This window comes from Phoca vitulina, unplaced genomic scaffold (genome assembly GCF_004348235.1).
Source record: "Phoca vitulina isolate PV1807 unplaced genomic scaffold, GSC_HSeal_1.0 scaffold1, whole genome shotgun sequence".
In the NCBI taxonomy this organism is placed as follows: Eukaryota; Metazoa; Chordata; class Mammalia; order Carnivora; family Phocidae; genus Phoca; species Phoca vitulina.
The window spans coordinates 92,149,194-92,166,994 of NW_022589704.1; the positions used below are offsets into that span (position 1 = coordinate 92,149,194).

Genomic DNA, 17,801 nt, shown 5'->3' on the forward strand with positions numbered 1-17,801 from the left:
AAACTTTTAGAAAAGGAGACCAAGATCATATTTTTATAGCTTTATGGAGGTATTAACTGAACAGAAAATAAACTGCACACAATGTGTATTATTTGAGTTCTGACATATGTATATACCATGAAACCTTCACTAACCCCCAAAATTGCATTATGCCTCATTGTAGTACCTCCCTCCTTTCTTCCCCCTCAACTCCCCCTTAACCACTCCCTGGCCAAACACTGATCCGCTTTCTGTCACCAAAGATATTAGGGTGCATTTTCTAGAGTTTTATATAAATGGAATCATATGGTATATACCTTTGTCTGGCTTTTCTTCACTCAGGATAATTATGAGATTCATCCATGTTGTTGTATATATCAACAGTTCATTCTTTTATTTGCTAAATAATATGCCATTGATGAATATAACACAAATTGTTTATCCATTCAGATGTTGCTGGACATTTGGGTTGGTCCCAGTTTTCATTTCTCTTGGTTAAATACCTAGAAGTGGAATAGTTGGGTCACACAGCAAGTTTTAAGTTTAACTTTTTAAACAAACTGCTTCCCAAGGTGTGTTTTTGTTTTGACCGAGGTTTGAGAACTCTTGATATATTCTCCACAAGTCCTTTCTAAGATATTTGATTTTTTGAGCAGTATACTGCTTGACTTTTAATTTTTATTCTTTTGTACAGGGCCAGTTTCCACTAGATACAGTTTTCTTTCTATCTGAAAGACTTCCTTTAACATTTCTTGCAGTGGAAGTAGCTGGTGATTATTAATTCCGTTTTTGTATATTTGAAATAGTCTTCATTTCACCTTTGTTTCTGAAAAACATATTTACTGGTACAAAATTCCAGATTTTTTCTTTCACTACTTCAAATAAAGATGTTGTGACACTGTGTTCCAGCTTGTATTGTTTCGAGCAAGAAGTGTGCTGCCATTCTTACCTTTGTTCCTTTATATCTAATGTCTTTTTTTCTCTGGCTGCTTTTACAATATTCTCTTTACCATTTTTCTAGAAGTTTTTTCCTTCAGGCTTCTTTTGCTTGGAGATGGTTGAACTTTTTGAAACTGTGGGTTTATAATTTTCATCAAATTTAAAAAAACTTCATCCATGACTTATTCAAATTTTTTTTGTTCTCTCCTTTTCTCTCTTTTGAGAATGCCAATTACACAAGTATTAGGCCCCTTGAAAAGCACTGCTGCTCTATTCATTTTTTCTCCTGTCTTTTTTCTCTCTCTGAATTTTATATTTACATTGTTTCACAATCAGTTTTAATTAACTGTTTTTTCTCCTCATGATTGGCCTTAGTTTCCTATTTCTTTCCATACTTGGTAATTTCTGGTTGGATGGCAGGCATTACAAATTTAACCTTGTTGAGTGTTGGGTATTCTTGTATTTTTTAACAGTACTTTTGAGCTTTGTTCTGGGTCACAGTTATCTAGAAACAAATTAATCCTTTTGAGTCCTTCTTTTCTTTAGGCATGACCAGAGCAGCCTATAATCCAGGGCTAATGTTCCCCCACTACTGAGATAACATCCTTTTAGGTCCTCTACTCAATGCCTCATATACTATGAGGTTTTGACATTCTGGCTGCTAGGACTATAAACTATTCCTGTCCTTGTGTGAGTTCCAGGGACTGTCCTGTTCCTGGCCCTGTATGGTTTTTGCACATACAAGCACCAGGCAGAAATCAACTAGACTCAAAAGTGTCCCTCTGTAGATCTCCACAGCTTTTTCTTGGTAGCCTCTTCTCTTCAGCATTCTGCCCTGTAAACTCCAGCCACCTTGGCTTCCTTGCACTCCTAACCTCATCTCCTTAATTTAGAGAGAGGCTCTCTTGGGGACCCCTCCCTGTGTGGTAGCTGGGAAACTCTCTCAAGGTAGCAAGCTGGGGCACTGATGACTCATTTTATGTTCTTCTCTCAGGGTTTATAAGTCCTTCCCTGTTTAAAGAAAACTTGTTTCATATATTTCTCTGGTTTTTAAGTTAAGGTAGGAGGATAAATTCAGTCCCTAACACCCCATCTTGGCTAGAAATGGAAGACCAAAGGATGTAGATTTTTAAGATCATTTCATCAACTTGCCACATATTGTTCCCAACAGCAGTAAGTAAAATACAAAGTCAGCACGCTCCCAAGCCACCGGAATTATTTGCAATATAAAATACATGGGGCCAGATGGGCATTCCAAGACAAACCTCTTCTGCCTCCTAAACTTGGCCTATTTCAGGGGACTGCATGTTATCTAGGTTACCTATGGCCTGGAAAAATACCAAATAAAATGGAAAGCCATTCAAAATCTTGGGCTGTGCAGAATGTCACTGTGGATACTTAGAAACAGTTTGGAAAAACTTAAAATGTACATGGCGAATTAAGTAGTGAAAATCTAATGATTCAAAAAGTAGACAGGGGAGATTAAGAGATTTTCTTTTCCCCTAATGTTTAAAAAATATACTTTTTAATCTGAATTTTTCCTTTATATAAAAGTTCTTTCCTTTCTATCTTTCAAAAAAGTAGTATCTATTTTTGAATAAATACTCTGGACCCTTCATACACAAGACTTCATGAACTGTCTAAACTTGTCATTTCCTTTTCGGAGTTCTCTAATCTACTACATACCTTCTGGAAGGTTGCAGACCTTCCAGGTTCTTACATCCAATGTCTTTCCCTCTTGATGGTTTTCATGCTCCCCAGCAACACCTGACTGTTAATCTTTGAAATCTCCTTGTATGTTGGCTTCTCTTTCCCTCTTTTCCTATATGATCAGCCTTCATTTCAGACCATTTCCTGTTGGTCTTTTTTACTGGCTATTAATCATCTAGTATAGGTACTGGCGAACTATGGCCACTGGGCCAATTATGACCCAGTGTCTGCTTCTGAACAGCCCACATGCCAAGAATGGTGTTTACTGATAAATATTTGCAATCAATTTGATGATAGAGAACACTCACTTTGAGCCCCAATTAAATGAAATGCTATCTCCCTACCTAAAGTAATTCTATTCTCATTAATAGGCCTGTATTAAAAAAGAAAACACTATGCTCAATTATTGCTATATTTTGAATTGTCAATAAAATTTCTTTGGAAATTTATTGATTTAAAATATTTATTTATTTGAGAGAAAGAGCATGCGAGCACACGAACAAGGGGAGGGAGACAAGCAGACTCCCTATTAAGTGGGGAGCCTGATGTGGGGCTCGATCTCAGGACCTTGAGATCATGACCTGAGCCAAAATCAAGAGTTGGATGCTTAACCTACTGAGCCACCAAGGTGCCCCTGGAAATTTCTTTTCTTTTTTTTTAAAGATTTTATTTATTTATTTGACAGAGAGAGAGAAAGCGAGAGCAGGAACACAAGCAGGGGGAGTGGGAGAGGGAAAAGCAGGCTTCCCGCTGAGCAGGGAGCCCAATGTGGGGCTCGATCACAGGACACTGGGATCACGACCTGAGCCGAAGGCAGATGCTTAACGACTGAGCCACCCAGGCGCCCCTGGAAATTTATTTTCTTATATTCTTGCCTTTAAAACCTAAAGTATTTCCTTTCTGGCCTGTTACAGAAAAGTCTGTTGACCCTAGATCTAGTAGGTTTTTTTTTTTTTTTAAATATTTTATTTATTCATTTGACAGAGAGAGAGATAGCGAGAGCAGGAACACAAGCAGGGGGAATGGGAGAGGGAAAAGCAGGCTTCCCCTCAAACAGGGAGCCCGATGTGGGGCTCGATCCCAGGACCCTGGGATCATGACCTGAGCCGAAGGCAGATGCTTAACCGACTGAGCCACCCAGGTCCCCCTCTAGTAGGTATTTTTAAGTAAATGATATTCAAATAATAATTACACTAATCTCCAACCCTAGCATTCTATTGTTGCTAGTGAAACATTTTCCATCAAGATATCTGAATTTTTTCTTTAATCCTCACTTACAATATCACCAAATATTTGTATCTTCTTTCAAAGGGCCACCTTAAATGTATCCCTTTCCTACTGGGACCACCACAACCAGGGATCCTGCTACTTGATGCTTGTGGTCTCTGCTGAATTCAAATGTATCTCAACAATTGCTATGAACTAATTAAAAAACAAACAAACAAAAACAAACACATTATCACATCAATTTCATACTTCAGAAACCACATTTTTTGCTATTATTAAAAGTCTAAAACACAAATTCCTTAGCCTGACCTCTTACAAGCTGGTTTCTCTCCATTCTAACCTAAAAGGAAAAATTCAAATACTCTCTGGAAAGATGTTCAAAAGTAACATTTAATGAAAAAAAACAAGCTGCAGAATAAAACATTTAAATAATCCCACATATGCAAAAAAAATTCACAGTAAAAACAAAAACACTCCTAATCTCTTTACCTCAAAAACAAAATGGTGATGCTCTCTTTTCAAACCACAACTATTTTACATGTCTACTTAAAAGTAGTAAAAGTGTTAGAAAGTACATACCAAAGTCTAAATGGTGATTATTTTGGTGAATAGTAATTGCTTTGCACAAAGGGCAATGGGTAAGGCAGAATTTTAAAATTTTACTTTGTATTTTTATATGGTTTAATTTTTAAACCAGAGCTGATGAATAATACAGTTAAAAATACAGAAAATACAATGTTTAAAACATTTAATTCCTAATAAAGTTTACATATTATGTGTGCACTGAGAAATGACTTGAGAAGTGCACCAAAAAAATTTTTTTTAAGATTTTATTTATTTATTTGAGAGAGTGAAAGAGAGAGAGAGCACACAAAGTGGGGGTGGGTGGGTAGAGGGAGAAGCAGACTCCCCACCGAGCAGGGAGCCCGACGTGGGGCTCGATCCCAGGACCCGGAGATCATGACCTGAGCCGAAGGCAGACACTCAACCGAATGAGCCACCCAGCTGCTCCTGCACCAAAATTTAACAGTAATTATTTCTGGGTAATGAGACTGTAGTTGATTTCCTTTTTCACACTTTGTAATTCTTCTATATTTTCAAATTTTCTACAATGACTATGTATCATATATAATGAGAAATGGAGAAAAGACTGTTTTAAAGACAAAATACAGATGTAGGAGAAATATTTTCTGTTGTTGACAGATACCCACTGAGAGAAGGAGGGAGGGCCACAAGTATGGTCAGTTTACATATGTATAAAATGAAGAGATTTTTGCATGAAAGGTTACCACTCCTCCCAATTCTTTAAGAACCTATGAAGTACTATTATTTTAATCTAAAATATTATACTATCAGTCATTTTGGTGAATTCACAAAAAATCAAATAGCTATAGCACCCTCTTTCCTTCCCATTTAACATCATTTACGTCAGTAAAATTTAGTTTTCTAATGAATTTGCAATAAATTCATGCTTACAAAAATAGTAAGAAGATTTTATATTCAGTGAAGAGAAAATGAATGTTACGGAAAGACAATGTTTTAGCTCCAAAAGTCATTTTCTTACTCCATTTTATTTCTCTCGGTTAGGTGTTAACTTCCTTGTTAATAACAACAAAAGCAAAACTTCACTAAAAGGTATGGCTCAGATTGCCACTTTGTTATTGACAATTATTTCAAAGGATGGCTGAGGCAAATGAAAAAATTAAAATGCAAAACCAGAAGTTTAGGAGAAATAAAATTAATCCAAGACAGGTTCCAGAAGTAGGACAAAGGGGATACCACAGGAATAGCAGAATATAAAAATGGGGAAAAATATACTGTGGGGAGGCAAAAGGGAAAAGACTTAAAAGTAGGTTTTCTTTTTCATCATTTCATAAAGATACTGTGAAGCATTTTTATAGCAAGTTCTGAAAAATAGAGGTTACAATCTCTTCAAGTTTCTCTGTGTATTCTAACCCTTTGAGATGACAGATCAAAAACAAAGGTATATATTCTCCTTTTGAGTTTCAAGATAAAAATGAAAAATGAAAGGTAAAACATGAGGAAAAAACCCACCAAAAATGAGGGCATTTTGAAGATTTATCCAACTAGCTTGCCACTTTTGAAGACACTGTAGGAATGGAATTAATTTTCTCTCTATACCAAAAACGGACAGAAATCCTACGATTAGTTGTAAAACTAGTTTCTCTGACCACTATATGGCTTGCTGAAAGTGACAAGACATGTAACGTATATCAGGCTATGCTAAATCTTCACAGTACACATAACAACACAATCTAATCTAAACACAAAGTAGCCTCAGTGATAACTGGAAGGCTGAGCGGAAAGTAAAAATAATAATTCAAATTCTATTTTTCTGCATAAGGAGTCTCTCCCAAAAAAAAAGAAAAAAAAAAAAGAAGTTGCTAAGCAACTCAAGCTAAGGAAGACATTTTTAAAACAAAGTCTCACTTATTGTTCTTACAGAAATCTTCTCTTCTTATAATCTGGTAATGGAATGAAGCTCATTACAGTCCATTTAGTAAAAACATAAAGAATGTTTGGATGAGGACCTTGTAAGCTCAGAGTTTAACATATACTTCCCATCTAAAACTGAGTATACTTGTTGATATGGGGTAATTTACACAGTTTTATCTTCAAACATTGGGTCTTGGATGAAAGTTTGCAAATAAATAGTGACAGACATAATTTTCTTGCAAATGTGTAAAATATTACTGGGTTATGGCTACACACAGCTCACGTCTATGGATAAAGATAAGAAGGGCTGGTTAGGTGCAGGTGAATGGGTCTTAACTCTTGTTGCCTGAAGGCTTCAAGGCTTGTTGCCAGAGGGCTTCAAAAAAAATTATGTTCAGGCTTAAGAGCAGGCCCATGCCAGTGAAAGGAGAATGTGGAGAACTAGGGATTATGACCAGTACTTTTAACAGAGCCCTATAAGTGATTCTAACATGCTGATAAGATTAGGAATCACTAGTAGATAGTTAACAAGGTAGGGTGCTACAAATCAGGGCCGAAGAGTTAAGGCCTTTAGGTTAAATTCTATGGTTAACCTTTTCGGGTTTCATAGTCTATATGTAAAATAAAAACAAACACACATTCTTATTCTTTTCAGAGGACACTCTGAGGACAAGCTTCTAGAAAAGTAAAATGTTTAGACAAGAAAAAATTTTGGAAGAAAGGTTTTATCTGCATTTGTAAGCTTTCTGGAATAAAAACACCATTTTAGATGGAATGAAACTGAAGGTGAAGAAATGTTGACCAGATAGGTAGGGCTCAAATGATAATATGGTCATATACCATTTGCTTAGTATCTATACATATTTTAATACTCTCAAATTATCCCTTCCCCCCCCCCCTTTTTAAAGATTTTATTTATATATTTGAGAGAGAGAGAACATGAGCAGCAGGGAAGGGTAGAGGGAAAGGGAGAAGCAGACTCCCCGCTGAGCAAGGAGCCTGATGTGGGGCTCCATCCCAGGACTCTGGGATCCTGACATGAGCCCAAGGCTGAAGCTTAACTGACTGAGCCACCCAAGTGCCCCTAATTATCCCTTCCTTATATGCATTTTGTATGACTTTCTTCTTGTTCCTTATGTATAAATTTAGCTTTCCATAAAAAATTATAGCTCTCTAAGGACAAGGATTATGTCCTATCTTTCTTCCTTATCTAAATATATTTAAATATATGAATTCTTGCTGGATTGAGTCTTTGGCATTAGAGAGGAAAGCAAACTCTTTAGTGTTCTGAAAAATAAAGGCTACAGATTTGTCAAATTTTATAGTCTTTACTTGACCATCATGCTTTACTAAGATTAAGTAGGCTTTAGCAGTAGTAATAATTAAAACTCAGTAACAATATGAACTCTATATTACTACTGCATTCTGCATGCGTTTATGGTACCTAACACAGTATGAGGCGTAAGATTTAGTTGGTTCTTGTTATTCCTGACAATTATGTTCTAAAAGTCATACGAACACTGAATTAGCAAATACCGAGCCATTGTCCCCACAGGAAATACAGGGTTAGGTTACTGAGAGCCTCTGGTCACAACATCTTCATCGACTGTTCAATACATAACCTGTTTTTATGTGTTTCTGTTTAAAGATATTTTATTTAATATAGATTCCTTACAATAATTAATTATATGCAGTATTTCTTTATAATGAAACGTTACTTGAGAAGGCTTTAACATTTTCCTGACCCAGAGTAATCTGACCATAAATCTCTTTGGTTTTGGCCTTAGAACAATGTTGTCTCTATGTTTTTTTTTTATTGCTTGTCGGCCCAGAAATCCACAAATTTATCTGCTTTTCCATCCTTTCCATAGCTTGATCACGCACTTTAGATGTTACTTTAGCATTTTCTGGAGCGATCTCAACCTACAGACTGGTGAATTTCTTTTTCCTTTTTCTGGATATGCCACATTGTTGATTCCTTAACATTAATCTGATGGCCAGCAACAATATAATTAATGCCAGAACATACATATTTACTCCATAAGACACATCACACAGCCTTCTTGTGATTAGGAACACTAGAACTTCAGTACTATGCTTGGGGGCCATTTTAAGCAGCAACATCACCAAATAATAGCACAAAAATGCCAAAACTGTGGCACCAAACAGGCTGAAAAGAATATTTACAGTATGAGAACTGAAGTAAGGAGGAAGAGTGTCAACTTGTTTGACCTCAGCTGAGAATGTGTTCGTCGGGTGACTCAAATTTTTCACTGTTCTCTGCATATCCGCAAATGACTGAAAAAGCCTGCAAATATCTATTTTGGGATTATAAATAAATTATAGGGAATACACAAATTTGCAAATACAAATCCACAATGTGATCAACTTTACAGATCTCTCTTTATGTAAGTGACTCTGAAGATATAATGTAATATATTTTTTCTTTCCTCAGCTTAACGTTTTGGCAAAAATACAGGTTTGAAATTCAGTGAAGTAAATAGAGATAAATTTTTTTAAATCTACAAAATGGAGTGTCTTTTAAGAAGTCTTGACTTGGCATTACCAGAAAAGAACAAATATGTAAATTCTGTTCACACAGAAAACACAAATAATTCGGAAAACAAATGAACATTTTACTATATTTAGTCTACATGGGAACAACACTCAAAAATACTTTCTGCTTCAAGGAAAGACTAATGATATTCTATGGTTTCTTCCAGCTTTCTTACTGCTTTTCAGGGAAGTGTGCAGCCACCACAATAAAGGGGAAGAGAGCTCGGAACCAGGTAAGCAGTAAAGGCATGGAACTATTAAAACAGAAGTCACAAATTCCTCAAAGATATCACAACCTTTTTTCAAAGTAGAGCCCTCCAGCATCTGACTCACAGCCTTTCTTTTTAAAAACTTAGTTCTGGTAACTCCACTGCAGATTTAGAGCACTTACACTGACAATAACTGACAAAGAAAGACCCTAAGTTTAGAAAGTAAATGAAAATATCTCCAACATGCTCAGGATTATGGCTCTGAATCAGCAATAAAAAGTTTAACTATTTTTAGTGTCCTCTACTTAAGAACACAGGCAAGTATATATTTTATTTATTTATTTATTTAAAGAGTCTATTTATTTGAGAGAGAAAGAATGAGACAGAGAGAGCATGAGAGGGGGGAGGGTCACAGGGAGAAGCAGACTCCCCGCCGAGCGGGGAGTCCGATGTGGGACTCGATCCCAGGACTCCAGGATCATGACTCGAGCTGAAGGCAGTTGCCCAACCGAGACACCCAGGCACCCTATATTTTAGAATAATTTTCATACACAAAGTCCTACACATGGAATTCCTCACACCAATCCTGTAAGGTGTTCTTATTTTACAAATGAGAAAACCAAAGTGCAAAAAGACTAAGTAACTTGCCTAAAGTCACAAAGGCTTGAAGTCAGGTTTTGTTTGATTCCAAAGCTCATCTTCTTTCTAACCATATCATGCCACCCCATCAATTAATGACTAAAGGCACAAGATTCAGTTATTTAAAAAAGTACCTAAGTTAGACCATTTCATAACCTGATATCAAATCAATTAGATTCCAAGATGAAGAGCCTCAAGGAATAATGCATACATTTGGACTCCTGAGAAAATGGCAGAGGTTACAAGCCCAGTGTCATAAAATAAACAAATGAAGCTACAGGAAAAAAACTACTGTATCATTTGTAATACTAAATTTGAAAGATTAAATTCTCTTATCATATTTCAAACATCATATGGTTGTGTATTAAAAAAAACCCAAGCTGTAGACATTTCATATTTAAAATTATTTATAAATTCCATTTTGGGTCTGTGTTAATCTTAATTGTGTCTCCATACCTATTTATGTTAGCATGTGATTAGGTACAAGGAGGAAAGTGAGGAAGGATATAAACCAGGATAGAAACATGGGTTACCCAGCATGTGTGTATATGGGGAATGATTCATTGAAAGGGTCGGGGGAGAGAAGGAGGTTAGAACAATAGAAAACTGCTTGTATGACATGATTTCATTTATGTAAAATTATGTTTGTGAAGAAATGAGGAAAAAAACCACACATAAAACGAGAATGTCTTAGACCGAATTTTACTAATCTGATATTCACAATACACTATTAAAGAGAAAATGCAAGATAATGTTTATTTCATTAGAATTTACCACCTAATTTCAATATATGTGTATTTTATATGTGTATATGTTTGTTTGGTCAGGAGGCTAATGTGACAGAATGCACATACTATCATATGAACACTGGTTACCTGGAGGTGAGGGCAGAGTGGGGCATGATGATTAGCTTTGTTTTTACACATTTTTGTATTGATTGTTTAACTTGTGTCAACAAGCATAATTTATTTTGTAGTAAAAAAATGAAAAATTTAAAAAGTATATAGAGGTTACAGAAACAAAATAATAATATTAAGGCCAATAATTCTACATAAACAATAATGAATAACATATATGTACCAATACATATGTGTAAGTTGGCCTTTACCACTAAGGAAGTGTGTTCATTCAGTATGCATTTACCAAGCTTCTATCCTGGACTGGGCCCTGTTCTAGATGCTGGAATATTCAGACAAACCTCTGCTCTGCATGTAAACACAGTGGAATATGTAAGATAAAATATAATTTATACAAGCTAGTAAATCTAGATTTATGAAGGAATGGTCTCTCTAGTATTGGCCCTTGGATAGTAATGATCTGGTTAATAAATGCCAACAGTTGATTTTTAAGTTGGAAATCTGAAATATTAAGCAATTTGCTTATTAAATATTGCCCAGAATCAGAAACAAAATTTTCTGTAAGAAATGCTGTTATATTTTGGAAAATAACATTAGTTAGAAATGGTTTTCACCCAAAGGTATCCTTAATTAATTCTGTATGACTTGTATTCCTACCTAATAACTAGCATAAAAGGTACCAGAATACAAGTCTGACAGGATACACATTCTTTTTTTTTCCCCCCAAAGATTTTATCTGTTTGTCAGAGAGACAGAGACAGACAGAGCACGAGCAGGGGGAGGGGCAGAGGCAGAGGGAGAAGCAGGCTCCCCGCTGAGCAAGGAACCCAACATGGGACTCAATCCCAGGACCCTGGGACCATGACCTGAGCCAAAGGCAGACTTAACCAACTGAGCCACCCAGGCGCCCCAGGATATATTCTTGCTTTATGTGCAACTCATTCATTCCATTTCTCACACTGGCAATTGGTAGTTGGAAGAGATCAGTGCTAGTTTGTTACATAGTAACAATCTCTACTGTCAAGTAACAGCTAGCTTATTTCAAATTTCTTTGACTCACTTAGGTCATAGCCCTAACCTGCGAGTAATTCCCAAAACTTTTTCTCAAAATTCAAGTTGGAGGGGAATCTCACTTCCCATTTAATTGCTGGGCTTCCAAGCTATTCCTCCAGCCAAGGCTAGCTCACCAAATTTTTATTTTCTTGCAGAAGCAGGCCCAGGAACTAAAAGTTGGTATGGTTCTTTCCAAAGTGTAGTTATGACAGCTTTTAGATCCTGCTGTCATACTTAAAGTTGAATGTGGGGGGACAGTACAAAGCTGTGCTCTCACCTCTACACACACTCCTGGGGTCAATTCTCTTGCAAATCAAGGGGACAAGATTGTTTCTGTTTAAGGTATTGATAAATATAACAAACACGGGAAAGTTTAAAGTCTAAGTCATTTTATATAGGTCCTTTTAGGCTTGATCTTCCTTCAAGAAAGCTCCTCTACCCAGCATGTAGGTCTACATAAGTTAACTTATAAAAACAGGTGTTTTTGATCTTGAACAAGTCACTGAATTAATACCAACTTCTCTTAGCCTCTGTTCTACACTGGAATGATTTCTTTGGTAATTTTCTCTCAGATAAAAGGTTATACTTTGGTTCAAGAAGCAGATAACCCAGCCATTTTCACACCATCTATTTCACCTGCTTTAGCACAGAATTCTGCTTCTGACACTTCTGAACCTGAACTGGCATTACAGACCCCAAATTTACCTAAATTGGAAAAAGGGGTTCAGATTGGGAGTATCTTCCCCTTATTTAGAGATTTTAAACTTAAACAACAAATGGGAAATTTAACACAGTACACATTTCTATTTTCATTGTGTAGTCCCTCTACCTTTAAAGAGCTGGGCTCATTAGAATTTAAAACTCCAAAGTTGCCTATGATTCACAACCAACTCACTGTTTAAAAAGCCTGGGCCTCTTCAATCTGTGAAACCACAGAGCCGGAAAGGGCAAGGAAGTATGTTGAGTCCTGTGTGTGTGTGTGACAACAAATAAAATGAGAATCAAGGCTGAGGAAATATGTGAGTTCCTATGTGTGTGTGTGTGTGTGTGTGTGTTTGATAACAAATAAAATGAGAGCCAAGTTTCCATTCTCCCAAGTAGATTCAATGAAGCAAGTCTGTCAATCACTTTCTCACCCCTAAATACCATTATCTGTAACCATAACCAGTGTCAACCTCTTATAAGCAATTAGAACATAGGTCCTCTTTCTTAAAAAGAGCACTGTAGTCCCTCTGGCCACCTTACAGGGATGTCATGAAATAATGAAAGACTGTAATATTTTGTTTTCTTTCTTTCTTTTTCTTTTTTTTAAAGATTTTATTTATTTGAGAGAGAGAGAACAGAGGGAAAGTGAGAGGGAAAAGCAGACTCCCTGCTGAGCAGAGAGCCCAACGTGGGGTTTGATCCCAGGACCCTGAGATGATGACCTAAGCTGAAGGCAGATGCTTAACTGGACTGAGCCCCTGTAATACTTTCTGAATAATGGACTAAAGTTACCCAATTCAAAGGAAGATTACTCTGTATCACATTCGGCTTATCAGAAGAGCTTCTGCTCTTCCAAGTTGAAGTAGCTAAAGAAGTAGCTTCATGACTTGCTTTTTTATAGAGCTACTATCATTTGCTTCTCCTATATGCCTCCTTCTTCTTACTGATGAAAATTGAGCTCCCTAGAGCCTGAAAAATTTTAGCAAGAAATTCTGTTGCTGAGGTTATATTCTCCCCCAACTCCTACAAAAATCTTACAATAGTAAATGCTCCAACTCCAGGGTCCATGGCCAACTACTATTCCATCTGGCTAAGAGGAGAATGGCCTACTTTTAGGCAAATGAGAGAAGATCTGACTCTTCTTTAGGTTACATATGAAATGCCTGGCTTATCCTGATTTTGTTAGAAAAACTATGAGAAAAGGAGACTGTATCCTACTTTTTCTATTCTATATTAGATAATGATTTCAGGTCACGCTCCTTAATCAACTTTAAAATTAGTAACAGATCATAATCCTGATAAACAATGAGCAGCTATAGGATTAGGTTTCTTGGTTGTACTCACCTTAAATTATTTTGTTGGCCAGGCGGAATGACACTATAGTAAACTGGCATTCCTGTTGTGGGCATAGATCCTTGATTAGACTGATTAGGGAACATAATAGGCTGTTGATAAGTCTGATGGGCAATTCCTTGAGAACTTTGAGGCAGTGAAACCTAGAATTTGAAAGACAATTTAAAGGGAAAAATGTTCTTCAAAACCTTGCAAATGATAATGTCTCCAGCCTCCATAAACTTTTCCAATATCAACATTTAGGAATAAGCTAAACTGCCAATAGTCATGATAAGTTGGCCACAGTACTACCACTTTATTTCTGCCCTTTTCAGCCAGCTTTTGTTTTTGGCTAGCATTTATCAACTAAACAATAGGCTAGATGCATTAGATTATAAAAATAAAATGTGACTTACATCCTTAAGTAAAAGTTGTTTTAAAAAAGAAATGGTTTCCAAATAAGGATGATCATTTGACGTGGAAAGAGTAAATAATACAGTACATCTCAGACAGAGCTAAATAAAACGCAGGTAGGGCACCAGTGAGATAAACTGGATCAGAAAGTGTGAGTTTTGGAGCTTAAGATATCTAGATGTGGTATTGGTTTCATCCTTTAGCTATCTATGTGACATTAGGCAAATGACTTAACTATTGTGAGGCCCAACAGCTCCTTATGTGAAAAAATGAGATGCTACCTCCATCTCATGGGAGGCATTATCTCCACTGTAATCTCTACTTGCAGGATCTAGCAGAGTAGACGTCTGGTGAACAGTGTATCTTTTAGTTCTGTTTTCTATACTATCTACATAGAACCCACATGAACACAATGGATTTTTCAGGTCTCTGGTTTCTAAAATAGAAACCACAGACACAATGGACTCTTCTGTTGTTGTTGTTCTGTTGTAATGGGTTCTTGTGCCACAACATTACAGGTGGAATATACTGATTTTGGTAAATAAGGCCAATATAAAAGCTTCAGACGGTTATGATGATGATGATGTTAGCAACAGCAGTAGCAATAATAGTAGTAATAGTGATGATAATGCAAATTAACATTACTAAGTATTTATTTACCACCATGCATCAGGTTCTGTTCTAATGACTTTATGTGTGTTATAATATTAAGTCTTCCTAATAACCTTAAGAAGGTACTTTTATCACCCCCGTTTTATAGATGGGGAAATTGAGGTTAAGTATCTTGCCCAAGGGTGTATAGCCAGTAAGTAGGGAAGTTAAGATTTGATACTATGCCCTCTGGCTCCAGAGCTTCAGCTCTTTAACCATTTCATTATTCTCTATACCTGGCTTCCATGATTTAGAAGGTGATTAACTTCTGAAATGCAAACTAGTCTTTTCAAAATACACAGTAATCCCTTAATTACTTTCAATTTGGCTCAATTATTGCAAAGAGAAAGCTACTGGTATGATTTATCCAACTCTGTATAACATAATATATATCAGTGTTTTTGCCTACTAAGGGAGTATAACATTCTAAGATTATTATTTCTGATTGTATCTAAGTTAATATATACTCAAAGCAGATCCAGGGAAAACAACACAGTTCAATCTAGATGATTTAAACTATAGAACAGACCTACAACTAGTGGTAAAGAAAAATTAAAGTAGCAGAAGAGAGGGAACAGTATTTGAGACATGTGGCCACCAAATACAGTCTACTGAGGACAGATGATTTTTCTGACTTATTTTTTGGACAGCATTTTATTCCCACTCAGCCTCTCTACCAGAGGTAGCAGGAATTATAAAGCAGGCTCTAATTGCTCTACAGGGCTATCCTTCTCATAGTCTTTTACCCAGTATGAGGATTATATAAAATACCTTGAGAAATGATTTATAACTTATAAAAAAGTATGCTATAGAAATTGTAATTACTGTCTTAGCTCTGACACATTTCCAGTATCTAGCTTAAAAAAACCCCAAAACTACACTAACAAGTCTGTAATTTATTTAAAAATTGTATTACTTGCACTAGACTGTGAGCCCCTAGAGGTAAAGGGCAGATCTTATTTGCACAGTGCCTAGACATCTAACAGGCGCTCAATGGACTGGGTTAGGTAGCACAACCAAGGTCCTTGACAGGAGAGAGTTCCTGGCCTGGTACTGATTCTCTCTAATGTCTATCTATGGAGAAGAAGGGAATGGGCAGTCCCACGTGCTGGGCTCAAGCACAGAGGATAAGGAAGAAGCACGGGGATGGGAGAGAAAATAAAGATGTAAAACCTAGTTCTATGATTAATCTTTTTAAAAAAAATTTTTTATTGTTATGTTAATCACCATACATTACATCATTAGTTTTTGATGTAGTGTTCCATGATTCATTGTGCATAACACCCAGTGCTCCATGCAGAACGTGCCCTCTTTAATACCCATCACCAGGCTAACCCATCCTCCCACCCCCCTCCCCTCTAGAACCCTCAGGTTGTTTTTCAGAGTCCATCGTCTCTCATGGTTCGTCTCCCCCTCCGATTTTCCCCCCTTCATTCTTCCCTTCCTGCTATCTTCTTCTTCTTCTTTTTTTTTTTCTTAACATATATTGCATTATTTGTTTCAGAGGTACAGATCTGTGATTAATCTTTTCTTTTTTCCTTAGTTGCTTTCTATTATCAAGAAGCTAGAAAACTAGACATATATATATATATATATATTTCCTAGATATATCGTAGTGCTCACTAGTCCTTGACAATTCCATAGTTTACATTTAATTTCAATTTAAAATTTCTGGAATTATATGAAATATGCTAGCACCTTTACTCATATCCTTCCCCATCCCCAGGATTTCTTCTTAACCAATTTATGCCCATAATTTTCTCTTAAGAGCTAGTTAAAGGTTTTTATCTTTCCAGAGAACTTGTACATTTAAGTTCCTAATCTGTTCATGGCTCTACTTCATAATCCTTTTAGTTATGGGTCTGTGCACTATCATCAACTTGTTTATATGTACATTTATCTTCCTAACTAGATTGTCTTTACCTTGTTGAGATGAATGAAAATGGTCTTTGATTTTTTAACATTAGGCTCAGCTACGGAAAACCATGAGGCTAATAAAGTCACTTGCAAGTTATTCAGAAAGATGAAGGAAGGGTAAAACAAATTTCTGAAAATGTGCCGTATTATACTAGATATATTTGACTTATTTATGAAATAATAGATACTTCTACTTTAGAACTATAAATTAAAATCCACAACATTTTAAATACATGATATGCCATTCTTTTCTGGGAGTGAGGTGGGGAAAAAGATCAGTTCCAGCATGGAGAACTTAACATTCTTCTCTATTCCGTAAACACTGATTTATAGTTTGTACTCTACCTCACTCTTTTAGGTACCTACCTCTACCATTATTTTCCCTCTCATTCCACTCTTTCCTCAAAAGAGACTTTCTAAGAAGCTGAAGAATTGAATAAGATACTTGCTTATTATATACTTATATCGTTGGAAACACAGACAATGCCAAACAAAATTTACTTGCTACTACCAATGTGGTTAACATTGTAGTTCACATTTAATTATTTATAAAAATTAAAAAAGTGAATGAATAAAGCAATACAATGAGGATAAAACAAAGCTGCTATAACTAATAAAACTCTTAAGACTATAAAGTTATATATCACAAAAGCATTTTCCCTATATAAAAAAAAGAGAGGAGATGAACTGTGGCTATACATTTTATTTACTCAAAATCTCCTCCATCCAAAGATGGCAATAGTGACCACATACCTGGTATGATGGCACTGAAGGATATGGGATGACTACTCCTTGGATCTGATTTCCAATGCTGTTGGGTTGGCCACCAACTAGGCTCTGACTCTGGGGTTGCTGAACTCCAACTAGTCCTTGGTAGTTTTGCTGGTGGTTGGGTATAACTTGATAACCTGTAATGGCACAGTGAGTTAAACCCTGCTTTGAATTTATTCTTTTTCATCTAATAGAATGTTTCTGTGTTTTAAGCAAATACTTTTGTGTTTTGAAATGACAAAATTCTGTTAAAATAGCAAATCTTAAAAACCCTCTATTATGAGAGCTGACATTTAAAGGGTTTACTGTACAGGTAACTCCCAGCTATATTTTTCTCCGCTTAAAATGCATTCAAATAAAATTTGTGTACAAAGATTTCCTTTAT

General features: G+C 36.1%; 1 protein-coding gene across 11 annotated transcripts in view; it reads right to left on the reverse strand.

The window, feature by feature from the left end:
• R3HDM1 (R3H domain containing 1) overlaps nt 1–17,801 on the reverse strand; it is a 197,596-nt gene that overhangs the window by 35,376 nt on the left and 144,419 nt on the right. For all 11 annotated transcript variants that reach the window (XM_032411256.1, XM_032411309.1, XM_032411285.1 and 8 more), the window contains 2 exons: nt 17,399–17,553; nt 13,676–13,827 (listed from right to left, as the gene is read on the reverse strand). In XM_032411256.1, the coding sequence (XP_032267147.1) occupies nt 13,676–13,827; nt 17,399–17,553 (307 nt within the window). The remainder of the gene's footprint in view (nt 1–13,675; nt 13,828–17,398; nt 17,554–17,801) is intronic.